Source organism: Bos grunniens, chromosome 24 (assembly GCF_055505025.1).
Source record: "Bos grunniens cultivar Pamir isolate PY7600 chromosome 24, Bosgru_T2T1.0, whole genome shotgun sequence".
Classification (NCBI taxonomy): Eukaryota; Metazoa; Chordata; class Mammalia; order Artiodactyla; family Bovidae; genus Bos; species Bos grunniens.
The window spans coordinates 43,501,320-43,529,115 of NC_141188.1; the positions used below are offsets into that span (position 1 = coordinate 43,501,320).

At 44.0% G+C, this 27,796-nt stretch overlaps 1 protein-coding gene across 4 annotated transcripts in view; it reads left to right on the top strand.

Annotated features, from left to right (window-relative positions):
• The first annotated feature begins 4,577 nt into the window (after window positions 1-4,577).
• Window positions 4,578-27,796, top strand: part of VAPA (VAMP associated protein A) — a 38,493-nt gene continuing 15,274 nt past the window's right edge. For 2 of the 4 annotated variants that reach the window (XM_086373199.1, XM_086373201.1), the window contains exons 1-4: window positions 4,578-4,877; window positions 23,778-23,930; window positions 26,794-26,897; window positions 27,313-27,393. In XM_086373199.1, the coding sequence (XP_086229325.1) occupies window positions 4,799-4,877; window positions 23,778-23,930; window positions 26,794-26,897; window positions 27,313-27,393 (417 nt within the window). In that variant the 5' untranslated portion in view covers window positions 4,578-4,798. Of the gene's footprint in view, window positions 4,878-5,095; window positions 5,578-23,777; window positions 23,931-26,793; window positions 26,898-27,312; window positions 27,394-27,796 lie in introns of those variants that run through there. The other 2 variants (XM_086373202.1, XM_086373200.1) reach the window with 2 other exon arrangements.

The window sequence follows — 27,796 nt, forward strand, 5'->3', positions numbered from 1 at the left end:
AACTAGCCATATTTTTCTAGTTCTGGATAAATTTGGGGAGCGGCACACAATCCAGACAGTTATACTGGTCACCTGAAGTGGAGTGACAATTGCGAGATTCAAGAGGAAGCTTCTTATTCATATGCTTTTTGGGTTGTGTCACTTGTTACAATAATCACATATTGCTTCTACAGAATAGAAGATTGAGAAAACATTCTTCAAATTGTTTCTCATAAACAAAGATTATTCCTTCTAGTTTTAACTGCTTTCCATAGTCATACAAGGGGCTTCCCAGGTGGCACAGCAGTAAAGAATCTGCCTGCCAATGCAGAAGATGCAGGTTTGATCCCTGGGTGAGGAAGACCCCTGGAAGAAGAAATGGCAACCCACTCCAGTATTCTTGCTGGAGAATCCCATGGAGACGAGAACCTGGCGGGCTATAGTCCTTGGGGTCCCAAAGAGCTGGACATGGCTGAGTGACTGAAATGTATCCTGGGATACATTTTTTTTTTTCTAACTCTTCTTCCAGCATTGATTTGTATCTGGTGAAGCTTCCACCTGCCTTCTCTTGGAATCTCTATTTTTCACAGAAGTCTGAAAAATATGCTATAAGGAGTACCCCCAACATAGCCACACTTTCATCATTGCTTCCCTGGGGTGCTTCCTGACCTCATGCTTGTTTCAGGCGGTTCTCACTCTCCATCGTATTTGAGTGTTTTAGAAAGAGTCCCTCATGCGCAGTGACTGTGTTCCATTTCCGTTTTACCCCAGCTCCCCCTTTTACACCCTTAGATGGATGGTTCCTGGTCTTGCCTTATAAGACCGCTCATTAGATTTCTACACCTCTCACCTTTCTTGGTCCACTCCTGGCTTCCCCGACACCTCCCTCTCCGCAGCCTCTACTATTATCACAGGCAGGAAGCAGCGCAATTAGGTACTTACACAACGTGGGGGAGGGGGCAGGCTCTCTAGAGCAGCTGCTGCCTGCGAGGCACCAGGTCCGACCTCTGACCCGGGGAGCTGGACTTTGCACTCAAGCAGGAGCCGCGGCCTCTGCTGATCCTGCACTACTTACTGCCTTTGGAGACCAGGAAGCCCGAGTCTGGGCACTGGATCACTGCTGCAGAAAGCGTCAAGGCTCCCCACTGCCTCCCCAGAAAACAGATAGGGGCAGAGAGCTGGCCTCCGTCTCACTTTCAAATATCCCAGGAGCCTAACTGACTGGTTGAACTGATGCCAAGAACAGAATCCTAGCTGCAAAGGAGCTATTTCATGCTTGTCTCTCCTCTTCAGATGGAAGGGCAGAGGCCATGTCAACTGGCTCACCCCTGAATACCCACCACGTGCTGGGCAAGGCAATAATTTAACATTGATAAAGTATTAACTCATATGATTCTTACGACAAACCTCGGATAGAGCTTTTGTTACTCTTTCCAACTTACAAATGTAGAATAGGCACAGAGAGGTGAAGGCAGTTGCTATGACCACACAGCAGACAACGGTACTTGAACCCAGCCTGTACTCTATACACTTTACTGCCTCAGTATCTGTTGAAGATATGCTCATTTAAATGTTTACTGAAATAAATTATGCAGAGAATTGTCCATAAATTCATAATTATACAGCATCTCTATAGTAAAGGTTAACATATTTAAAGATGGAGAAGACAATTGTACTTTGTTATCATTTGTACTGGAAATTGGTGTTTTTTTTTTTTTTTAAATTCTTGCCAAACTCCTAAGAGATAATCTGTACAAAGATGAGTATTACTCATGATTCAAGTGGGTTGAAGTAATATTCGAGGACTTTGTACCTCTTGGACACCTGAAAACTTGGGAGTTAAAGAATATGCTTGAGTATATCTTTGGTTATTATCTTAAGGGATCTTTGGGAAGCTGTGTGTCAATGTAGAAACAATATAAGTCAGTTACACTTAAAACAGTTGTTGCCTTAATCACTTTCGAATGTCATTTTATTGTGGCTTTGCGAAGAGCGAAAATGCACAGAAGAGAAAACTGGGCAATTCCTCCCCTCCAGTGTGGGTCTATTAACTGACATGAGATGCTCTCACCTATGTTTTCATTTCCATATTTAACAACAAAAGTAACACTTGCCAACTGTTATGAGGTTGTTCTGAGTAGCGAGTGATGTTTGTAAAGTTCTTCGAAGTGTAAGAAGAAAGGTATTTAAAAACACCAAAGCACAAACAAGACTTCTCTGGTGGTCCAGTGGTTAAGACTGTGTGCTTCCAATGCAGGCGGTGTGGTTCAATCTCTGGTCAGGGAACTAAGATCCCACACACCATGTGGCATAAAAAAACTAAAAAATGAAAACAAAGCACAAAGCACTTAAACAGTGCACTGTTGAATGAGGGGTAGGTGATTCAGGGGGACTCTGAGTCATTCACAGTGCAGTGCTCTAAAATAGTAATAGAAGAATTCTTCCAAAGAAGTTTCATGTATTCTTAGACCACCAGATATGTAGATTCTTTTGGGTTTAGACTCTATTCCATTTTTGAAGCTATACTGCAAAGAGAAAATCAGTTGATTGCAGAGGTGATAACTCAAATAGGCAGAAGTTTCTGAATGATACAGATGTGGAAACTGCAATATATCCATTTCCGGCTTCCTCCTGAATTTGTGGTGAATAGGCCAACCTGCCCCACAGCAGGGAAACAGGCAAAGCCCTCAGCCTGCTGGGTCTGCTACCGGGGGTTCCCAGTCAGCTTGCTGGGAGACAAGTGTTCACCTAGTCATGGAGGGGCCAGTTGGCCAGGCTAACTTACCCATGGATTAGAGTTCTGCAACAAGCTGAAAAGGAACTTGACTTTGTGATAGCTTAAAGGTCGTCAGTTCACGACTAAACATATATGGTACCACATACCATGGGGAGATTGTCAACTTCAACTATTTTGTTTTTAAATCTTAAAGCCTCTTGAACAGATTTTCTGTATTTTCCTTTAAAGAGAATTGAAATTTCAAAATAATTTTGTGAATAGCAGAAAATCAAAGGATAGGTAAATTTAGAAGATGCTTTTCAAACAATTGGCTCCGTGGTAAAGAATCTGCCTGCCAAGGCAGGTGACATGGTTTCCATCCCTGGGTCCAGAAGACCCCCCTGGAGAAGAAAATGACAACCCACTCCAGTATTCTTGCCTGGAGAATCCCCTGGACAGAGCGGCTTGGCGGGCTACAGTCCATGGGGTCGCAGGGAGTCGACAGGACTGAGGACGCACGCATTTCCAACAAATTAAGCTCTGGCATCCTGCTGAAGCTACACTGCTCTCCTTGGGCACAGCCTACAGCCTTGTGCGCATGCTAGGTTAGCTACTCCGGAGAGCTGTTCCCAAGTGGGTTCCGATGCCTGTACTGCAGTGAGGACGTGGACTCTGTGTCCACGGCTAGGCCACTGTCCCATTTGTCTGGTTTGTTTTCTAGAGCAACTGGGCTCCTCCTCCACCGCGGCAGCATCAATTTGAGCGTTGTTACGCGGTGCTTCCCAGGGATTTGAATTCCAGCAGCACCATGACGGCTGATTTACAGCACACTCGTTTGTTACATGTTCCTGTCCCCGACTACCCTGGAGATCCGTTAAAGACTGGTCAGCAACTCTGCTGTTGGCATTTTTTCTCCTTCAGCTTAGTTTACTACAGGCTCTCTTAATACTGCAGATGGAATTCGCTGCCAACATGTGAACGTGACAACTGTTTTGGTTTGGGCTCATCGTTATCAATCAAAACTGAGCAAGAGACAGAGGAACAAACGCTGTAGACTCTGACTTTTATTTCCAGTTTGATAACGCTTGCCTCATCAGGTCCCCAACGACGCGTCCTCGACAGAGGAGGTGTGTTTCCTCAAGGGCTTTTGCATCCCAGAAGAGAATTCGGGAAGCTGGAGAGCTTGGACTGGAGAACCACAGCTGTACCGACGGAGGGATGGATAGAATTAAGGAGGGAGCATACTAACAGATCCTGGCATGTTCTCCTCTGGGAAGCCTCTATACTTCTAACCGGGGAACCTCGGGGCAGTCTCCAAAAGTTGTTTTTCTTTTTTCAGGGCATATGAGACATCCTTTGGGAACCGAAATGAGAGTTGGCAAGCCTCACCCCAGCCTCCAACCGCCCCTTCTTCCCGCCCGCGCTCAGCCGCTACTACAACTCCCAGCAAGCACCACGCAGCGCCGCAAGAGGACCGGTCCGGCTGGAGACCCCGCCCCGCGCGGAGCATGTTGGGAGTTGTAGTCCACGAGCCTGTTCGCTCCTACTTCGGCTATTTGGCATTCCCGCTTGGGAGATGGCGATGGGCTACCTTAGCGGGTTTTCCAGTCCAGTCTCGTAACTGCAGCTGAACATGACCGAGGACTGCGCCCTCCCGCTCTGCGGTGCGCGCCGCGTCAGTGCCAGGGAGCTGAGCTCCGCCCCGTCCACGCCCGCTCCCTTGACAGCTGGGCTAGGCTCAGAGCGCGGCGGGCCAGGGACACGCAGGCGCAGCAGCCGGTCGCGCCTGACGGCGTGGAGGGCGGGCCGGGCGCGAGGCCTCGCGGCCGCCGGGGCGCGCACGTAGGCACGCAGAAGCGTCACGTGGGGTGCCGAGGATCGCAGTGCGCGTGGCCGCGGCGGCTGGTGTGGGGTTGAGTCAGTTGTGAGACCCGGAGCTGCGGACCGGCGAGCGGCCCAGCGAGTCGCCGACAGAGCGGCGGGTGTCGGGTTCGGGAGCCGAGCGCTGGCCCTGCGTCGAGCCGGGCCGACCCGCGCCGTCGCCGCCCCCCGCCCGCAGCTAGCGACCCGCCGCGGGCGCGCCCCCGCTCTGCGCTGTCTCCGATGGCGTCCGCCTCCGGGACCATGGCGAAGCACGAGCAGATCCTAGTCCTCGACCCGCCCACAGACCTCAAATTCAAAGGTTGGCAGGGGCGGCCTGCGGGAGCGGCGGGCAGTGGGTGGCGGCCGCGCCCGGTGGGCCCCCTCCCCCGCCGCCCGCGCCCGGTCCGGCCCCGCCCGCGCGGGCGCGCGCGCCCCTCCCGCCTCCCGCCGCCATCTTGCGGCCCGCGGGCGCCTCGCTGCGGCGGCGGCCTTGTCCTTGGCCCGCGGGCCGGGGCGGGGTCCGGGCGTGGGCGGCTTGCCGGGGACGCGGGGCAGGCAGGGCAGGCAGGGCGGTCGTCGGTCTGGCGCGGGCGCGGGCCGGGCTTTGCGTCAGCGGGCCGGAGGCGGCTGGACGTCCTCCGCGCCGGGCGACACCTGCGCGGGGCGTCACCTGCGCGGGGACCCGGGGGCCGCGGGAGCGACTCAGGCGGTTCTTGCTGGGGATGCTGCGGGCGCGGGGAGCTTGCGGAGCCCGTGACTCGTCCTTCATTCCGGGGGCCCCACGAGCACACGGGCTTGGGACTGTGAGGCCGCTCCAGTGCTTTAGAGAATCAAACCGAAAGAAATGGAGTGCGAAAGAAAACACCTTGGTTTCCGTAGGACACGTTTTAAATAGTTTAAGAGCTTTAAGATGTATTCTGCCGCTATGAGAGGAGTTGTGTATAAAACCTGTATTTTGCAAGCTCTTCAGTGCATTTGCGAGTTTCTTTGAATGGAAATGTCAGTGAGCCGCGTGTTAGGTGAGAATTCGGTTTTAAGACGACTCCATGAAATATTTAGCGAGGCTTCTTAAGTGCATTTTATTGTAGCAAGTTTATGGGCGTAACGTGAGTTTACATAGTTTTCGCTGAAAGGGGGGTTAATAAAACACCTAGGGGAATCATGAATACCAAAGTTCAGGTACTACCTAACTCTGTAGCTCTTATCTGAGAATAGAAGAATTTAATGTAAACCTTTATGGTAGGTAGTTCTTCTGAGAGTTTAGGTGTTTTGCACTTATTTTAGGGGAGGCTGATTTTACAGAGGAAGTTTTCTCGTTAATCTGTGTGTGTTGCCATTAGGGACCTGGACGCCGTTAAAACTAGTTTTAGGTCAAGAAGTGTTCACAGAGATCTCTAAGTTTCTAAGAAGAAACTTAGAGAAGTCGGTACGTTTCAATGACATGCTTACTGGCTCAGTCGTCTCCGTCTCTTTGCTGACTCCATGGACTGTTGCCTGCCAGGCTCGTCTGTCCATGGGATTCTCCAGGCAGGAATACTGGCGTGGGTTGTCATTTCCTTCTCCAGGGGATCTTCCCCACCCAGGAATCAAATCTCCGTTTCTTAAGTCTCTTGAATTGCAGGTGGATTTTTTACCGGCGAAATCTTCTTTGGATTCTTTACCGTTTGAGTAGTAAGAGGCTAATAATAGCAAAGAGGCAAGTTAAAGGAACAACCAAAACCCCAACCCAAAGACTTGCCAGATGCTTATTTTAGGTATTGAAGAATTAACTAGCTATGATTACAGAACAGATTCTTGTGTTATGGATGAAAGTAATTCACAAGGCCTATTAAAGTTTGGACATTAGTTGACATTTTTAAAAAAAGGATTTCATGGAAAAGTTTATTAGGGACACATATTCAACTGGGCCATTTACTTAGCGAACACTATTGAAAGCTTTGTACCATCTCTATATTTGATGAAGAGTATTCAACAATGAGTAATTTACTCAGCAAACATCAGCTTGTATTTGGGGATTCAGTGCTAAGCAAGGTGGAGAAAAGAACCACAGTTTGTAGTTTAAGGAGTAAAACATGTTTTTCTTAGTGCTTGAACTCCCAGATGGAAGAGGCCTGCAGATGCTGTAACAGAGGCAAAGCAAGTATGAGGAAAGAAGCCCCTTCTTCCTTCCTCCCCACTTGTTTTAGGAGGAGTTGTTCAGTCGCCAAGTCCTGTATGACTGTGACCCCCATGGACTGTACTGTAGCACATCAGGCTCCAGTGTCCTGCACTGTCTCCCAGAATTTGCTCAGATTCATGTCCATTGTTGGGTGATGCTATTTAACCATCTCATCCTCTGCCATCCCCTTCTTTTTGCCTTCAGTTTTTCCCAACATCAGAATCTTTTCCAGTGAGTTGGCTCTTCGCATCAGGTGGCCAAAGTGTTGGAGCTTCAGCATCAACATCAGTCCTTCCAATGGATATTCAGGGTTGATTTTCTTTAGGATTGACTGGTTTGATCTGCTTGAAGTCCAAGGGACTCTGAAGAGTCTTCTCCGACACTTTTATTGGCTTGCTTTCAATTGGGGAAGCGGGAGCGCAGGTCATGGGAATGCTTTGCTCCTTTCCTGATGTGAGAAAAGTTTGGCTTGTGCTTAGGTACCCAGGGTGTGCTGTGTGCTTCTGTTTAAGAGTACGGAATGGGGAGGATTGGGAAAGTAGAGCGGGTAGGACGAATTGGGAGGCTACATTTGGTGTCATTTGATTCCTTCCTTCTTAAAAGTTACTCTTTTAGTCAGAGGTAAATAAGTTGTTGATGGAAACCTCGGTATTCCAAAGACCAGTTCAGCATTAAGTGAGGAGACTCATTTGAAATCAGCAATTCTCTTCATGCTAATTTTGATGATGGTGTGAAAAAAATCTTTCAACTCTACTTTAAATCATCTGCAGTTTTTAGTTGAAGTCTGTTTAAGGATATTTTTGCAAAATGTCATCTTCTGGTAGATTTATTTGAATTATTTTAACTTTACATTTGATTAAGATAGTTTCTCCAAGAATGAATCATTTAATCATTTTGAGATTGTATGGTGCATTTTTCTGTTACATGCATAATAAAGTCATCTTGCTATGAATTATTGGCACTTTGCACAATTTTGGAGAAGCAAATAACAGTTTAATACATTTCCTACATTAATATTTTATTCTAGTTTGTTTTATACAATTGTTTATATGAAAGTACTTTTATAATGTCATGAACTCTGAAGTAGTTTTTTTGTTGCATTAGTAAAGAAAAAGATGTAGATATTTTAAAATTCTGTTTTTTAAGCTTTGGCAGTAATTTGACATAGAATTCAGGTGTGAAATTTTGCATTACATGTGAGACTTTTTTTGGGGGGGTCTTTAAAGTGTTTATTTACTCTTGTAAAATTTTTTCCTTTGTATTATACAACATTTTATTTTTCCAGCCTGTTCATTTTGGAGGGAAGTTTGGAGAAGAAAGTTTAGAAAGTGCTGAAATAAGTTGTGAATATATTCTTACTGGCCATGATCGGAGAAAGGAAAATAGACCAAAATCATTGTGTTGAAGGTGGCCCGTAGTAATAGCATCAGTAAAGAAAACTAAGCGCTCTGAGCGACCAGGGACCAGTGATGTTCAGACAAAGCATCTTTGGATAGCAGCACATCAGGAAGAAGAGACCCAAGGGAGGATGGGGAACAAGCCTCCTCCTGGAGGGTGTGTGGCACCGTTGCAGGCGTCTCCACTCACTCTCGTTTCACAGCGGCTACATCAGACCCCTGGCCTGTTTCCCCACACCCTGGACATGGGTGTCATATCTTCCTTAACCGTTTTCAGGGAGCTCTTGACTGCCCTCTGGGTGAGAGCGTAACTCTTTTAAGTGCGGCATACACGCCCTCTGGGATGTGCTGTCCCCTCTTGTAGCACCTGTTCGTCGGCACACGTCCACACTTCCCTGAGAAGGCAGAGCCCTTCTCATGTCCAAGCTTGTTGGTTCTGCTGGTTTTGCTGGTTAAGGTAGAGATGGCTTATGACTCAGACCCTGTTTCAGCAGGTATTTTCTCTGTCAACGTTTCCTTTAAACATAAGAACACATAAACCTAAGTCTTCCCTTTTAAAAACAAACAAACCAGCAAGATATTGTACTTCCTTGACTCCCAGCTCCCTGAGGCTCTCATGTCTCCTGGGCTTTGTTTCCTTTGTGGTCAGGCTTCTTGGAAAAGCAGTAGGAGTTCCGGGTCTCTTCTGATGGCCACTGTGGTGACCACGGTGCTTTCTGTCTCCCTGGACGTGTCTTTGGCACTTCCCAGTGTTGACAGCTCGCTTTTTAATAACTCGATTCTTCTGACTCCTGTGACACAGTTGTTCTCCAGCCTTCATCTTTGCTGTCTGATTTGTTACCTCCTTTTTCTTAAATGCTCGTGTTTTTGAGATTCTGATTTGGTTTCAATTTTATCTCACTCTGAACTTCCCTTGTTCAGTCTCCCTTGTTTTGAGGGCTTCTCTGTCTCCTCCATGCTCTTTTCACACATTGCTGTACACCCAAATCTGTGTTGAGTTCAGAGTTAAAATCAGCTTTGGGGGATTGCTCAGTGGTACAGTGGTTAAGACTGTGCTTTGACTGCAGGGGGCATGGGTTTGATCCTAGGTTGGGAAGTTCCTCATGTCGCCATCCGCTTTGGAGTCCATACTGATGGGGTGCATGCATGCTAAGTTGCCTCAGTCATGTCTGACTCTTTGCGACCTTATGGACTGTAGCCCACCACACTCCTCTGTCCATGGAATTGTCTAGGCAAGAATGCTGGAGTGGGTCGCCATGTTCCCCTCCAGGAGATCTCCCCAACCCAGGGGTTGAGCCTCTGCCTCTTTTCTGTCTCCTGCGTTGGCAGATGGGTTCTTTACCACATACTGATTACTTCTTGACTATCCTGGATTTGAATGTTGCTCAGGTGGCTCCCTGGAGAAGGCAGTGGCACCCCACTCCAGTCCTCTTTCTTGCCTGGAAAATCCCATGGATGGAGGAGCCTGGTAGGCTGCAGTCCATGGGGTCGTGAAGAGTCGGACACGACTGAGTGACTTCACTTTCACTTTTCACTTTCATGCATTGGAGAAGGAAATGGCAACCCCCTCCAGTGTTCTTGCCTGGAGAATCCCAGGGACGGGGGACCCTGATGGGCTGCCGTCTGTGGGGTCGCACAGAGTCGGACACGACTGAAGCGACAGCAGCAGCAGCAGCAGCAGGTGGTTCCCTTGGAGAAGGCAATGGCACCCCACTCCAGTCCTCTTGCGTGGCAAATCCCATGGATGGAGGAGCCTGGTAGGCTGCAGTCCATGGGGTCGTGAAGAGTCGGACACGACTGAGTGACTTCACTTTCACTTTTCACTTTCATGCATTGGAGAAGGAAATGGCAACCCACTCCAGTGTTCCTGTGTGGAGAATCCCAGGGACAGGGGAGCCTGGTGGGCTGCTGTCTATGGGGTCACACAGAGTCGGACATGACTGAAGTGACTTAGCAGCAGCAGGTGGCTCCTTGGTAGTTCACCTGGTAAAGAAACTGCCTGCAATGCAGGAGACTTTGGTTCGATTCCTGGTTTGGGACGGTCCCCTGGAGAAGGGATAGGGTACCCACTCCAGTGTTCTTGCCTGGAGAATCCCCATGGATAGAGGAACTTGGCAGGCTACAGCCCATGAGGTCACAAAGAGTCAGACACGACTGAGTGACTAAGCACAGTACAGGTGGTGGCTCAGTGATAAAAAATTCGCCTGCAATGAGGGAGACCTGGGTTCGATCCCTGGGTCGCAGGTTCCCTGGAAAAGGAAATGGCAACCACTCCAGTATTCTTTCCTGGGAAATTCATGGACAGAGGAGCCTGGCGGGCTGCAGTCCATGGGGTCACAATGAGTAGGCCTCGACTCAGCACACATGCACAGATATCTCAAACTCTGCGTATCCTGAACTGGGCTTTTTATGTGCACGCCTACTCCTTTTCCTATGTTGTTAATTTCTTTTTTGTGGCATCTTGATTACTCATTCCAGAAATGCTGTGCACATCTAAAAATTAAAGTCTGTATTTTTGCATCCCAGAGATAACTTTTGAATCTCTCCTTTTAAATGCAGCTCAGTTTCTCAATTCATTTGCTTTAATTCATTCAGCTATATAAGAAAGAATTGAGTTTCTACTATATGTGATGCACACTGAATAAGTGTTGGAACTACAGTTTTGAGTAAAAGAATCTTTATTTTTATGAGGTGATGGTCATGGGAGCGGTAGAAGCTAATCAGATCATCAGAAGACAAATTAGCTTTGAAGAGTCTGTGGTGCTGTGAGAACGTGAAATAGGGGTTTTTGATGTGGTCGAGGAAGGCTGCTACAGGTTGACTAAGATTCCAAGAGTGAGTGGAAGTTATCTGGGTGAAGAGGAAAGGAGTACACTCCTGGAGCGGCAGGTGCAAGGGTTCTGAGGCAGGAGGGTGTGGTGTTCGATGTGTTAAATAACCTCTCCTGTGTTTACAAGGCTGCGGGGTCAGTACCCCAGTCGCTGGGTCAGCCAGGATGCATGGGTGTTGGCTTAGCAGTTCTGTTTTTATCTTGACCCACTGTTGATCTTCAGTGGGGAGAAGGCAGAGGTGTGGAGGTAGTGGGCTGACACCACGTTTGTGTTGACAGGAGTGTTGTAATCTGGTCATAGTGTGGACTTGTGTTGGAGGGAGCGAGAGATGACCCATGCTGTGGCTGCCGTCCATGCAGGTGCTGACTGCTGGAGGGGCAGTGGTGGGGATGGTGAGACGTTTGAGGGGGTCTGTTGGGTGTGTGCACGGCGGGAGAGTGTCCGGACAGCGCTGCGGTCTCTGGCTGCACAGCTGGAGAGGGGAGCTGGCAGATGCTGGCAGCATTCAGGGGCCTGGGAGAGCACCTGCGGGAAGGTCCTGACCTCCTCAGATAGGGTAGCTGCATTTAGGTCCTCCAGCTGGACTTAAGGAGGGAACCCATGGGCATTTGGGGTCCACGTGCCTGACTCGGGAGGGATCTGGACTTGGCTCGTTTCTTTGCTTCAGGTGATTCTCTTTCCTCTACCGGTCAGCAGGCTGGTCCCTTTCTCCTTGTGTCCCACTTCCTCCAGCCTGTTGTCCTCACGGATGCTGAAAGAACTACCCTGTGAAAAGCGCACACCAGATCCTATTGCCTCCCTGGTTGAAGAACCTGTAGCATTTTCCTGTTACGCACTTACTGGAGCCCAGATCCGCGCCTGCCTCTTCAGTTCACCTCTGCTGTAGCTTTGCTTGCATGCAGCGGTTTCTCCAGACGCCGTCAGTGCTGCAGGCCTCTGCATGCTCGATTCCGAATGTCATCACCTCCTGTCCGGAGGGCTGTCTCCCCTGCAGGAGCCCTACCTCCGGTGCTGTCTCTGGCTCTCCAGGCCCCGGGCCACTGCCGTTTTCTTGACCCTGTCCTCGGTGCTGCTCACTGGCAATTACCGCACTCACCACATGGCACAGTACTGATGTTTACATACTTTTCTCTCACAAGCTGTTTGTGAAGCGCTTGAGGATATGCCCATTTATTTTTATATCCGTGATAACAAGATCTGGCCTGGGTGATTGCCCAGTCAGTGTTGATCGCGTTAATAAGACTCAGACCATCCCTCTGTCCTCTAATTGTCATGGTTTTAGCCTTGCGTCTTTCAGTAGATGCTTCGTCTGCCTTTGCAGGTAGTGTTTTCAGAGCTTTGTAGTTCCAGAAGAGGGTATTTTGTTAAGAGCTGACTACTGTGCTTCGCTTTTTTCATTTGTGAAGTGAGAAGCAGAGAAGCAGGGGTGGGTGATTTCTCGGTGGTGGTCTGGCTGTAAAGGTTTGTGAATGCATAGGATGGTTGAGTGCAAAACGGAAACACAATTCTATGAAATGGAAGAACATAAGAATTGGGAGACCTTGATGAGGTTCTTCTGAGTTTGGTATTTTGTGATTGTTAGTATTGGTAATTTTGTTGTTGTTTTCTATATTGTAATAATTACCTGTTCCTTAACCATGTGGAGATGAGCTGTGAGGCAAGTCTTGTAGCAAGGACCCCTTTATCATTGCTTTCAGAGGGGCTTGCTAACTCTTTGTCTTGCTGCTTCTGTTATCTTTACTGACCCTGCAGTGAACTCCTGTCTTTCAGAGGATATAGTAGTTAATATAGCATGGATCTTGCTTTCCTTAATAAAAAATTGGTTTAAAAGAACATAATATTCACCAGTTTATTAAACTTTACAGACCACAAAATGTAATATTGTGTGACCACTAAAGAAAATTTCTTGATTAAAAAAAATTAAATGTAAAGGGAGGGTCAGTTATTTTTGCAAATGCTTGTTTACTGGGTTTATTATGCCTAAAATATGACTCAGATTACTCTAAAATTCCTTATGAAAACTTTAAAAACATTCATAAAAAACTTTCTATAACTTAATGAACTTCTGTACTCTTTAATAGCTTCATATAATTGTAAGTTTAATGATTATTAGTATTTTACTGTTTTGGGGAGAGTAGGATTACTGCAGTATTTTAAACAAATTCTGGCTATCATAACATCTCAAGCCTGAATATTTGAGCTTTCATTTCTAATAAGAAAAAAGAGGCTTTTTCTTTACATAATCATGACACCATTGTCACTTCATAAAACCAAAAGTAATTTTTCAGTAATCTGATGTTTGGTCTGTTGAAATCTTCCCATAGTGCTGATTTTTGGTTGCTGGGTGTCAGGTTGTCCTAATCTTTGGCAATGCCTCGTCCACCTGCTTTTTATCGCACCATTCACTTGTTGAAAAGACCCCGTCGTTGTCCAGTGGAGTGTCCCAGACTTGTGATATTTCTGGTATGTATTTCGTGTAAGTTTGGAGTTGGATTTAAGGGCTTAAAGATTCAGGTTTCAGTATTTTTTTGGTACAGATACTTCATAGATAGAATTGTGTCACATCAGGTGATAATGGCTGCTTGTCCCCTTTCTAGTGATAAGTTGATTGGTGATGACAGCCTTATCCCGCCCATGAGAAGTTTCGTAAATATGAGTGTATTTATGGTAACGTGTGTGAGGAAAAAGATCAGAAAGAAAAGGACGTCAGCAGTCCTTAGGTCTACTTTAGGATGCTTTTGTTTTTACTTTTCTGTGTTTTTCAAGATTTCTGCATGAACATTCAATGCTCTTCATAGTAAGAGAAAAAATTATTTTGTTATTAGACTTGATACTTTGGGAGATTGTATCAAAAGTTTCAATTGTCCTACAATGAGGTGCCTATGTAAGGTCAGTAGAAAACAAATCTGTAACCATCCAGTAACAGTTAAAATTAAGGCATATGAAGACAAGTAGAAAACCATGTTTGTTTGAAAGTGGATCTAATTTATAAATCATAAGTGTCCTTATGATTATAAATCACAGTGTCCTGTGACAGCTGACAAATTGAACTCCTACTGTCAGCATCAGTTGGTGGTCCCTGGTGAGAAGCATGGTAGATTGTCGAGGGTGTTTGTTACTCAGAGAATCGGCCTTGCCCACACAGACTGTATTTAAGAGCAGTGTGGACGCTCACAGGAGCCCTCCCTCTGTGTCCAGACTACTGGACTCATTGGTCTTGTGGTGGGCATCTCCCCCAGGCTGGACCGTGTATGTATGGATGGCTGACAGTCAATGTTTTGATGTCTCCTCTTGAAAGACTTTTGAGGTCGCAGAGGGTTGGAGACAGTGGCTGCAGTGGGCCCTGTGCAAGCAGAAGCAGCTAGCTGAGAGGAAGGGGAGAGCAGATGACAGAGAGCTTGTGGATCCAGGTGGCAGTTTCTCTTGAAAGTAGCCTTTTGTGAGGCCAGCTGTACTTCATTTCCTGTGCCATAGATTGAGTGGATCTTTAGAATCAACTCTTAATGTGATTGTATTCTTCCTAGTAAAACTCCTTGCTTAAATAAAATTAGACTACAAAACTTAAGAGAATATGTTCAACTTGATGACTGTGACATGTTTCAGTTTACAAAAATAATCTCCACCAACGTCTTAAATTTTTATAGCTGCCATCTTTGATGCTGTGTTATTAATATGCTGTAGTTTGCTTAGCTGCTTTTCTCTGGCATTTGGGATGTTAACTGTGGTAGAGTTACTGCCAACATTTGGTACTGTTTTCAAAATTCATGTTTAAATTAATGAGATGTTTAGTTATTTGTATTTCAACTTTTAAAGGATATGATTGATTTCAGTTGCCATTTTAAAAAATAGATATGTTAAAGAATTATTAATATGCTGCTAAGTCACATCAGTCGTGTCCAACTCTGTGCTACCCCATAGAGAGCAGCCCACCAGGCTCTGCCGTCCCTGGGATTCTCCACGCAAGAACACTGGAGTGGGTTGCCATTTCCTTCTCCAATGCATGAAAGTGAAAAGTGAAAGTGAAGTTGCTCTGTCGTGTCTGACTCTTAGTGACCCCATGGACTGCAGCCCACCAGGCTCCTCCATCCATGGGAGTTTCCAGGCAGTGTTAATATGAGAGGACTTTAAAGTACTAGTTTGCAGTATAATTTGACAGGTTTCTTATGGGCTACATTTTGACAGCCTTTTATTTTGTAGCTATATATTTCCATATATATATATTTATACACATGTATTTTATTTTGGTGCTTGGATAATCTGACATAAATTGGAGTGACTGGTACACCTTTGAAGGGATAGAGTACCTTTGCATCACAGTGTGTGTTTTCTGTTTGTTTTCTCTATGAACAAATTTTACTTTTATAGCTTATAGGGGAAGATGAATTCCTTGGTTTTGTTTTCTGAGTATGGTTCCCACTGCCAAACATCTCAATAACCACATCTTCCAAAGATAGCTTTTTTGTATCTTCTCAGTACCCCCACCCTGACTTTAAAAATAAAAGCTTTTATGAATAAATTAAGCTAATATGAATCCATGTTTAAAAATCCCTTCTGATTGTAAAATCAGTGCTTGATGTCGAAAGTTGAGAAAGTATAGAACAGTATAAAGCAAATTCTCAATCCTACCACCTATAACACCTGTTGCTGCTGCTGCTAAGTCGCTTCAGTCGTGTCCGACTCTGTGTGACCCATAGACGGCAGCCCACCAGGCTCCCCCGTCCCTGGGATTCTCCAGGCAAGAACACTGGAGTGCGTTGCCATTTCCTTCTCCAATGCATGAAGGTGAAGTCTCTGAGTCACGTCTGACTCTTAGCGACCCCATGGACTGCAGCCTACCAGGCTCCTCTGTCCATGCGATTTTCCAGGCAAGAGTACTGGAGTGGGGTGCCATTGCCTTCTCCGTAAAATTTATAGTATTGTTGATAATTTTTTGATAACTATTTTGCTTCTAGTCTAACAAGAGCTTTAGATTTATAAGTGGTGCTCAAACATTTATTTCAAGTTCTCCCCAAAGTATCCATTTCTCTTTTATTCTTTCCTATCCTGCCAACCTAGGTTTTAAAAAGTAGTCTAAACTCTTCAGATATGAAGCACTTATTTCTCTTTTAATGAAGGTGTTCACTTAAGCAGCCTCCACATTTAATGTTTAATTTTAATTGCAAGCATTAAATTTTATGTGTGTGTACATACGATTTTTCTTTATAATGTTGCACAGTGGAAGAACATAAAATTTATATAAAAATGTTACAAATCAAATTGTTTCATTTCTTGGTGAATACAGTGCAGTTGTGTATTCTCTGTCACAAAGATTGTTTAGGTCAGAGTGAGCAGTCTGTGCATCAGAAGGTCAGAAAGAGTACTCCTAAAATGTTTAGTAGCTTTATGCTGAATGTCAGTAAGGCCGTGATCATCTGAGATTGGATTATCTGCCCTGCTTCCCTGGAGTAGTAGGTGTTTTCTAATTAAGGCAGTAAAGTTGTTCCCAAATGTCATGTAGTTTTAGGACTGAGAGGAGTTTAGGAATTGGAGCTGGTTTTGCCTGCTAAGCTGGAGTAGGGGTTAGGCTGTGCTGGAGAAGTGACAAGATTTGCTCAAGGGCACACCGCCCACAGCCCCGCCTCCCACAGGGAGGATGAGAGTCAGTGCTTTGACTGCATGGTGCCCATGCTTCTTCACTGGCAGATGATGGGTGAGTACTTGACTGTGTGCTCAGAACACTGCTAAGTTAACTGAAAGCGCTGCCAGGTAAAGAAAGGACATGGTTCCTGCCTGCTGGTCACTTGTAACCCTGACTCCAAGCCCCTAGAAATGACCACACACTACTACCTTAAGTGGATTTTGGAGATTTTTCATGATGAATTCTGAGGTTTTTTTGCTGATTATGTAATATGGATAAACGAGGGCAGTGAAACAGTTTACGAAATCAAAAATATAGTTCAAATCAAAGAAATAGTTCAGTTCAGTCGCTCAATTGTGTCCGACTCTTTGTGACCCCATGGGACTGCAGCACGCCAGGCCTCCCTGTCCATCACCAACTCCTGGAGCTTACTCAAACTCATGTCCGTTGAGTCGGTGATTCTATCCAACCATCTCATCCTCTGTTGTCCCCTTCTGCTCCTGCTTTCAGTCTTTCCCAGCATCAGGGTCTTTTCCAATGAGTCGGTTCTTCCCATCAGGTGGCCCAAAGTATTGGAGTTTTAGCTTCAGCATCAGTCCTTCCAGTGAATATTCAGGACTGATTTCCTTTGGGATTGACTGGTTGGATCTCCTTGCAATCCAGGGGACTCTCAAGAGTCTTCTCCAACACCACAGTTCAAAAGCATCAATTCTTCGGCCCTCAGCTTTCTTTATAGTCCAACTTATATGCATACATGACTGCTGGAAAAACCATAGCTTTGCCTAGACGGACCTTTGTTGGCAAAGTAATGTCTCTGCTTTTTAATATGCTGTTTAGGTTGGTCATAGCTTTTCTTCCAAGGAGCAAGGGTCTTTTAATTTCATGGCTGCAGTCACCATCTGCAGTGATTTTGGAGCCCAAGAAAATAAAGTCTCTCACCGTTTCCATTGTTTCCCCATCTATTTGCCATGAAGTGATGGGACCAGATGCCATGATCTTACTTTTCTGAATGTTGAGTTTTAAGCCAACTTTTTCACTCTCCTCTTTCACTTTCATCAAGAGGCTCTTTAGTTCTTCACTTTCTGCCATAAGGGTGGTATGTTTAAATAAAATAGTGAAGTTTGGCTTTTGTATTAATCTCGCGTCCATACTTTTGTAGTAATGAAACCTTATAAAAAGGTATGTTTAGTATTTTAATAACTATAAACCATCTTGAATTGATTCATTTTGTTTCCTGAAGTGGTCCTCTGTTTGTTTTTACACGAATGCTTCTATGATGACATTTATTTAGTACCTGCTGTGCCAGGGATTGTCCTAGCAGCTGGGGGCAAGCTGTACATGAGACCAGTCTTCACGGAGCTCACATTCTCTCAGGTCTGATATTTCAGTATGTTTGGGGGGAAATGGAGTAAAGGTAAATAAAGTTAGGTAGCTTTATGTGTTAGGGCATTCTTTGGTATAAAAGAGAAAAACTGTTTTCTTGGTGGAAACATTTCTGGAAATGTTTTTCCTGTGGAACCAAGGGAAATACAGTAACCATTAAAAATCTTTTTCCTGTATTACTGATTTGACTGCAGTTTCATGCCTTAATGCTGCAGAAGTCAACCTAGAATGGCTTATGAATTAGGAAATAAATACAGCCAGGTAGTTCACATAGAATCTATAGAGAATTTATGAGAATTCAGGCCCTGGAGACAAACCTGCTTTGACTTCCCACTTGCACGGTTCTGTGCTTGTCTGACCTTGGACAAGTGTTCTTATACTGAGTCACAGTTGACTCATCTGTAAAGTGAGAATAATAAGTAATAAAAGTATCAGCCTCATGGCTTGTTATTAGGGTTAGATGACATAATTCATGCAGAGTTCTTGATACTTGGTGAGTGTCCAGTAAAGGCTAGATTGTGAAAGCTGCTGTGATCACTTCAGGACGTTGAGTCTGCTTCGGTGTTGTGGGTGCTGTGGAAGGCATGGGACCCCTGGGTTTAGAGACCATGGTGTGTGATGGTCAGGGCACTACAGGCAGCGTCTTCATAGCTGTGTTGGTTTCCTTTGCCCTTCATTCCACGGGGTGACACACAGGGCTTCAGTGTAGGCGGGTGCTGCCCACGTGGTGGCTTTGTGTCATAGCTGGGAAACTTTGAGCCTAGGGCCCTGAATCTTTCAGGATGGGCTGCACAGAAACCTGCCTGACCTTTTTCCAGAGGAAGACCTGAGTTTTATCATGCTGGATAGTAGAGAAGCCTGCTCTCTCCAGGAGGAGGAACTGTCTTCCAGGGCTGTTGTCTCTGGTGTACATCCTTGGAAAGACTGACTGTGTGAAAGCCCCCAGGGCCTGCACTGGCCAAGCTGCAGAAATACCAGGACCCATGGAGACTGGTCTGCCAGCAGGCCTCCGAGTTCCTGGTCTAAAGGATGCCACAGCCTTTGCAGGGTACCATTCTTGCACACAGCCGTTTATTCTGGAGCCGCATCCCAGAGACCTTTTCTATTTCTGTAATGCTTCATGCTGTATTCAGGACCACGTATCCTGAAATAACATTTGATTCTGTTCTCAGTAAGCAGATACTATTGAACTCAAGTTGGTATACATGATGAGGTGTTCAGGAGTTTTCAGAACCTTGGAACGTAGGAAGATAAGATGGATGGACACAGATGGCTAGGTAGGTTGCTAGGTCTTACAGTAACAGCAGGTGTCCGTTGTAGAGTCTAGGTGATGCATATAGGACTATTCACAGTTGAGTTATTTTGATATCTCTGAAATTCTTCAAAACGCTGGGAGAAAAGGCAACTATTCTCTCCCCCGCCCCCCCCCCCCCCCAGTCAGTTTTCTTTGTAACTAAACAAAGCCTGGCATTTAAAGAAAACTTTTAACAGCAATTTACATCAAAATATGGACAGATGATAACCATTTTAAAGATTGTTTAGTCAGAGTGGTTCTACTTTTAGTTGTTTTTAGCTCAATTGTGTTCCTTTTAAGATTGGATGGTTTGGAGAACTATTTAAAAGGAAATCATTGGTCTAAATTTTAGATAGCCAGTGTTTCGTGCCTGGAATACATTTTTAGGTAAAAGAGTCAGGCCGGTCTCCCTAAGGACAGCCTTCCAGGTGAGTGGCCCTAAGCTTTTCCTACATTTCTGAAGTCTGAGGGTACAGGTTTTTCCAGGCTTTTTAACACTGAGCCCACATTGAAGTATGTTACATTTCTGTCAGTTTGGGGCTGAGGCTAGGGTGCTGGTTTACGGGGAATGGTAACTGGTAGAGTTAGGGCGGAGTACTTGGTAACCCCAAGTGGCCTGGCTGCTTGAGAGGGGAGGAGAGGAGGGCAGCCTGTGTGGTGAAAAGGTAGACTTTTAATAAAATTAATTTTGTTTTGTTTCTTTTCCGTAAGAGAGTTTAAATGTAATCTGTATTGTGTGGAATTTTGTTTTATGTGGAATATTTTTACGTGTAAACAGTGAAATTTCATCTCTCAAGTAGGGAATACCAGATGGTATCTGTGGTTGGTGATTAGTTTACTACCAAATAATCTTAAATGGACTGTTGTAGTAATTGTGTTTCTAAATGTTAAACTAAGCATTTATGTTGGACACATGGCTGGATTTCTCTCAATTACAGGGATTGTTTTAGAAATCCTCAAAACATGGGTGTTTATTTCCTATGTAGTTTGCTTCAAATGTTTCACTTTTTCATCAGAAGTGCTTTTCACAGGTTTTTTTCAGTTTTTTTTTAAGGTTATACCAAGAGTCATCTTTTCTTAAAAAAAAAAAAAAGTACTGTTTTTCATAAAAGAAAAACCACGTGCAGTTGATAGAATTATCAGAGAGTCAGTAGCCGTGCAGTCACGGCCCAGGCTCAGAAATGGAACTTGGCTTCAGCAGAGCCCTCCTCCTTTCCCTGCACAGCTAACTACTCTTTTTTACGGTGACCATCTGCATGTTTTTCTAAACAGTTTAAACACCTAAGCATTAGGTGTTTAAAACACAGGATATTAGTAAAGCTGGAGAGTATTGATAGAATGCAGTAGTTTTTAACCTTATTTGACACAGTATCCCATTTTAACATTTTATATTTTGTAGTGCCCAGTATTGTATTCTGAGATGAAATTCATGTATGAATTACAACTACCAATGTACATAGTGAAAATCTTAATATATGCCCTGACTATAGCATACAGGAGAAGAAACTGGATTTGTAATAAAATAGGCATTTCGATGTGTAAGTGTTGGGTATGACTGTACTGGAAGACTAGTAGAAGATCTATCCTATGTAGACTGTACTAGATGTAGTGTATCTGTATATAGATAGATAGATAGTACATCTATATAGACTGTACTGGAAGACTAATGAAGTAGCCGGATGCCTGTGACCTCCCTCAACAAGTGAGCTTTAAGGGAAGTGAGGTAAGAGTTGTCTGGTGGAGGCTGACTGGTTTTCTCTAACGTCTTGAAATCAGCGCGAGAGAATCTTTGTGCATGTGGGTGCACTCACATGACCGTCACCCACACACGTGTGCTGACTGTCCCAGACCTGTTGCAGGATTCACATGTCCTGAGTGGCATTGCTGTTGGTAGAATAATTTTCTGTATTGGTGAACTCACATTTTAGATTTTTGGACAAAGAGAGAACAGAGTTTTTGCAATAGATGTATTTCTGGAAAAGAGTTTTTTTTTTTTTTTTTTAGCAGTGTGGCTGTCTGGAGGGCTGTGTGCAGGTTTGGTGGGCCCTTGACTGCACGGGTCTGCCTGGGCGTCACAGAACACTGCTGTCCTGTTCCTTCCCCCAGCAGCAGCGCCTCCATTCCTCCCGTCAGACAGAATACCTACATTTAATTTCGTGAGATTCTCAGAGTTTCTGTGACCCACAAAGTGTAACATATCTCTACCTGAACCTGCTTCTAGCTATAAATCTGGTTCTTACGCTTGTGGTCATTAGTACTTGGTGATTTTGCATTTTAACCTGGAAAATGGCTTTGGACTCTGAACTGTCTGCTGGAAGCAACCCTTATTGAGAGACTTGGTTAGAGGGACAAAGCGGTGCAGAAAACCTTAGATGCATTTGTTAGGTGGGTTTGTTACAGGTGATTTTACGTTTTACTGAGGAGGTTAACATATTCAGTTAAGAATTTGGTTTTAGTGAATTTTTTTTCTTTTGACGTATTATTTTCATCTTTAGATAGTTTGCATTTTCATGTCTAGAAAGATCACAGTCTGTTAATTTAAGATTTATATTCCCTGATGTGCAATCTAAAATGTGAGTAGTGTTTCAGAATTCATGTTGATGAAATTGACACATGGTCATTTAAAAAATCAGTTTAAAAAAACAGTTATTTTACCTTATTTTGAATAGTTCGCACTTTCCTCTAAAATAGGGGAGATTTTAGAAATTGAATTTAAAATGACAAGGTTATATAATTATGTTATGAAAATGCAGGATTGTTCTAAATTAAGATTCGTAAAATGTTAGCTGTTTTACTAAGAAACTTCTGAAAACAAACTTAAAAATTATACTTAGCGGTAATGTTAAAATCCTAGTTGAAATAATAACATAAAAATTGACACGTTCTCAGTTACCTGTAGTAACTTGTGGATTTTGAGAATGTTAGGAAATGGGATCTGTCTCTCTAAGATTCATAGTTTTACCAGTGGATTCACGTGGCAGAATGTAGCTGGGGGCTTCCCCTTACTCCCGGGATGGGTGTGTGGGGATGGGGTGTCAGCTGCTTGTCAAAACGTGCAAGCAGTCGTTGTGCTGGGAGGAGCAGCAAGGATGTGCAGTAATGTGCAGATACAGTGAGTGACTCGACCGTGAAGTGAAAGCTGAAGTGAAAGCGAGCTGTCCAAGAGATTGTAGTTTGTATATGTTAAAAAAAAAAAGCCTACTTGTTGATTTAAATACCTGTTTCATGTTAAAATTTTTTCTATAACTGGTTCTCTGCCTTTGTGTTTTCTTCTAATGTTCTCTTATTTCTAGCTCCTCCCTCTCATCCCAGTTCCAAATCTTTGTTAGAAAATATCTTATAACTCAAAAAACTTTTAAGCACAGATTAGAATTAATTATTTCCTTGGGCTTGAAGTAAGTGCTTTTTCCTGGCCTTTGATTTGAAGTCTCTCTTTTCCTCTCCTCTTATCAGTTTGGTCTGCTTTCCACCCCGTCCTCCTCACACTGTCCTTCATTTTTGTGTGTTGTTCCCTTCAAGCCTTTGTCTTAGATAACTTCCCACTACTGAGCAAAGTGGGAAACTTGTTTGGCAGAGTTGGGGAATTTTCTCAGTCTGGGATCCTTACTAGAAACATTTTAAAGCATACTAGAAATATTTTACAGTTTTAAAAGACATGTTTATTCTCGTTTATTTAATTTCAGCCTTGAAATTTGATTTCAGCCTTCTAAAGGTTTTTTTTTTCCGTTTAGAAACCACTTAAAATTGCTTTTGGGTTAGTGAGAAGTGTGTGGTTGTTGCTTCTCATGGGGACATATTTTTTAAGTTCTATCTTCTGTCTCCTTATTAACCAGTATTCAGTTTATTGTCTAAATCTGCATAAAATGTCTTTAGGCTTTTCTTGAACTGAGAACTGTACTGTTTCTCTGCACCCCACTCTCCCCCTTTTTTAAAAACAAAAAACGGTCTTAGATTTACTTAATTCAGGCAGGACTGCATCACCGTTTGGTTTCTTTGTTTTGCAATTTTATGTTTGGGTGTTGAACCAAAGTTTAAAAAACCTTTGTATGTAGAGCATTTGACATAGTTATCTTAGTCAGCATGTGATGAACATGAGTGAGAGAAGGAGCGAGTGAGGGGATCAAAGCTGATGGAGCTGGGGTGGGACCACCTGTCTCTGGGCCTGCTGGCTTTAGGTGGAGAGACTTTGCCCTTGGCTCGGTCAGGTAAGTCTGAAGACGGGCTCTGGTTTGCAGGGCACTGGAGAACCGATCTTTTCAGTAATGTGGTAAGCATGTACTGGGAGAATACAGTTTGGGGCTTATTTCGTAAGTTGTGAAACTTTCAGAACACATTTTACTTGATGAAAACAAGAAAAGTTCGAGTAGGAATTTTATGGGTTGGTTAGCAACGAAGGAGAGAGCACGGCTCCTTGAGTCCCCACCTGTACGTGGACTTCATAAAGTCAAGGTTTTGTTTGTCCAGTTTTGAATACTGTTTTTGTGTGGGTGTGAATCCAATTACATTCCCCCCCCTGTTTTTGTTTCTTAAATCTTACAGGCCCCTTCACAGATGTAGTCACTACAAACCTTAAGTTGCGAAATCCTTCAGATCGAAAAGTGTGTTTCAAAGTGAAGACGACAGCACCTCGTCGGTACTGTGTGCGGCCCAACAGTGGGATCATTGACCCCGGCTTGACTGTGACCGTTTCAGGTAGCACATGTTCATGCTGCCCTCCCTGTGTGCACACTGCTGCAGAGACAGTGGAGTGGGGTGTGTTTGAGGGTGGGGTGGGCTGAAAGCAGTCACTGTCCGTCTAAAATGTTATGTTGTTCTTTATTTCTGCAGCTTACTACCACCACGTCCTTTGCCCTTACTATTTGGTCTTTGAAATTTTGTATCAGTTTTGGCTTTTCTCATCTCTCCCATAGATAACTAGCTGGTACGCTTTACATGCAGCTATTGAGGGATTATTCTCAGTCTTTTGCTTAAGAATGTACAGTGTATATCTTTGGCCAGTAACTTACAGTAGTTGATGAGGCTTCTGTCTTTACTGTGAATGCCATGTCAGTTTTGTGGCCCTTCTGTGTTTACTTGAAGTCCGGGGCCCACGGTGGCTCCTTCCTCACATGGATTGCTTGCTCCTGCCGTGGAGCACAGTCAGTGCCCCCACACTGCTCCTTCTTCCCTCATGACACTGTCTCACAGTGGAGGCAGGAAGGTAGTCGAGGGTACAGGTTACTTAATGGCAGCGCCTCTCAGGCCCCACACCAAGACAAGTTACTCCTGTTTTCCGGCCGTGGTTCTCACCTTTGTGAAGGCCTGTCATAGCAGCACGGGCTTCTCCAGAGTAGAGTCTCTGCGGATACAGCCCAGATGTGTGTGTGTCAAAGCACACAGAGTATCCTGGGTAATCCTGACAGGTGTGACTAAGACAGCACACAGTTCTGTATCAGTGTTCCAGTTTGCAGGCCCACAGAGCCGGCTGGGGGCTGGCTCCTTGAGACGTTTTGCGGTGGAACCTGATGCGCGGCAGTTGAGGCCAGATCGCAGTCAGGGTTTGTGGGGCACCGAATCCTCCCTCGGTCCCTAGCCCCGGACGCAGAGCCTGGAGGCCCCGGAGAAGGAGTTTTATGGTGTGGCAGCCGGGCAGGCTTGCTGTCGTGTTTGTCCGAGCTGTCGGTTCATGGGAAAGGTGGCGGGCAGTGAGAAGAGTATGCAGTGGGCACGTGTGTTCTGGCAGTTGCTCTCTAAGGCCACAAGCCTACAGCTCAATTGGAAGAAGATAAAATAATTTCTATCCACATGGTTAAAAATGGGTTTTGGCGCAAGCATCTGTACCCTAGGATTCCATGGAACTATTCAGAGTGACTTTCTTGGAGGGTTCTAATTCACGGAGCTTTTCCGGTATTAGTGTTTTTTAAGAATATGTATATATTTCTCAAAGCACTTTCTCCCACAATAAGCCCCACCTTGTATTGAGCATCTGAGTTACTAAGACCTCCAGACACACTGGTTCCTGTGTCCACACGCATCCTTGACGCCTTTTCTCCACTTGGAGCTTGGCACTCCAGCTTAGTGCAGCACCTCAGTGGGTGAGGGGTTCTCCATTAACACTTCGTCCAGCAGCCCTCCTTGATTGACTGCATATTCACTTAGCACGCACTTTTATGGATTAAGATTGTCTTTCTCTTGTTATGAGGTCTGTCAGCAAGTCACCATCACATCTTTGTTTGGAGTTTTCTTTTTATTCAGTTTCTAGTGAATATCCTGGGGTGGTTGTTCAGTGAAAGGTGTTCCTGGAGATAGATTGTGCATTATCTGGATAAATTTACTTATTTATGGCTGCTGGTTCTTTGTTGCTGCATGGGTATTCTCTGGTTGTGGTGTGCAAACTTCTCATTGCCGTGGCTTCTCTTGTGCAGAGCACAGGCTTTAGGTACTCGGGCTCAGTAGTTGTGGTTCCTGGGCTCCAGAGCACAGGCTCAGTAGTTGTGTACCAAGGGCTTATTAGTTGCCCTGTGGCCTGTGGGATCTTCCTGGATCAAGGATTGAACCCGTGTCTCCTGCATTGGCAGGCAGATTCTTTGCCACTGAGCCACCAGGGACTCCCCCTATCTTGTGCATTTTCTACTGCTGTGTATTTGGCCGTTAAAATTTTTTTTTTTTACCATAATGGGAGTTAAGGATCTCTCAGACGGACCTTATAAAGAAGTTCTTATAAAATTGCTATTTCTTGGATTTGCTTAATTTCATCTGAGTTTTTGAAAATGTTGACATCTATCTTAGAAATAATCTAAATATTAGCAGGGAAGTTAACTCCACAGTATTGTGTACATATTTTGTGGAATTGCTGATTCATTCTTTATAATCGCTTATTAGATTATATTACATAATTTCAACCATACAGAGCCTCTAAAAAATCTCTTGTAGGCCATTGAAAACCATAAATGCTTGGGAAAAAATTTTAAATATAATTAGTAGGACAGTGGGAAAAGTTCAGAAATGATGAGGCTGTATGGTTTCCTTCTACACTTTGTTGGCTTAGACTCATTTAAACACACTGATAAACTCTTGAATAGGTGTTTATTTAAAATCTATTTTAGAAAAAGCTAGTTATATTGAAGCACTAATAAATGGTAGTGAGTTTTAAGTTACCTAGAATTTCTCTTATAAATATTCTAGTTGTCTGATTTTAAGAGCTGTTATCACTAAATACTAATGTGAAAACTAAATTTATAAGTGGTTTTAAATACAAATTTACTAGATTTTGAGTTTATAGGCATTGTAATAGTTAACGTTAGCAAAGTTTTGAAAATTTTCCAAACTTAAGTTTAGAGAGGGAAATTATAGATACTTATTTTTTTAAATAGCCATTTATTTTGTGGGTTGTTAAAGATGTAGCAAATTAAAAACGTAGACAAGGTAAAAATAATTGAAAATCATAAAACTGATTCTGAATCAACTTTAATAATCCAGTGTTTCTTGCAACTTTCCTGGTTTTCTTTAAATTTTCAAATTAGTGAGTGAGTGCTGGGAACGGTCAAAAGTCAGTGATGTGTCCTTTCTTCTGCAGTAATGCTGCAGCCTTTTGACTATGACCCCAATGAGAAGAGTAAACACAAGTTCATGGTACAGACCATCTTTGCTCCACCAAACATTTCAGACATGGAAGCTGTGGTGAGTAGAGAAATTGAACAGAAATCTTTTGGGGGAATGTTGTTTAAACTTGGGTTTTGTTTAGTTCTTCATTGAGAAACCTACTTTTTAAAATTAAAAAGATCTGTGCATCTCTTCTCTATGGATAATCCTAACTCATGTCAAGAATGAAGGAATTTTGAAGTCGTATTTGTTAGAGACAGTTTAGAAGTGCATTGCTAACAGTGAAGCCTGGTCGTTTCTAGGGATGTTAGTGTGGTTTTAATGGTGGTGACAGTAGCTCTTGTAAGGTTCTGTAGAAAGTTCTGTGGCACCTGGAAACCTCCCAGCCTGTCTCCAGGCAGCTACACTAACCCTTTGGTTATCCCTTGAGAGGAAACCTACTTATCGCAATTGTATTTCCTCTGTCTCATTGTTTGGTTTCCTTTGTTTTTAGTGGAAAGAAGCGAAACCCGATGAATTAATGGATTCTAAATTGAGATGTGTATTTGAAATGCCCAATGAAAATGATAAATTGGTAAGTAGAAAAATTTAAGAAAATTGGAAGCTGCTCAGCTCTTACACTGAGATTTAACTTCTGCTGCTGGTTTTGGCCTTGGTGGGTGTGTGATGCATGATATAGCTGTTCTAGATTCGATGCCTAGGCTTTTTTTAAAAACATGGTGTGGACGTGCTCTTTTCATGTTACAACATTTTGTTTGTTCAAGAGGAAAAGTACTTTTAGATACTTTTGATTAAAAGTATGATTAAAAAAGAAATAATTAAAAAAGCTGCATGATGGAGAAGAACCATCTCTTCCTACCAAAATCTTACCACTTAAACCACTTCAAGTTCTTTGTTAGAATAAGATGTGTGTATACATAAATATAATTAAGTTACAGACATAAACTGCTTTTTGGCAGCTATACCTGCAGCCTAGG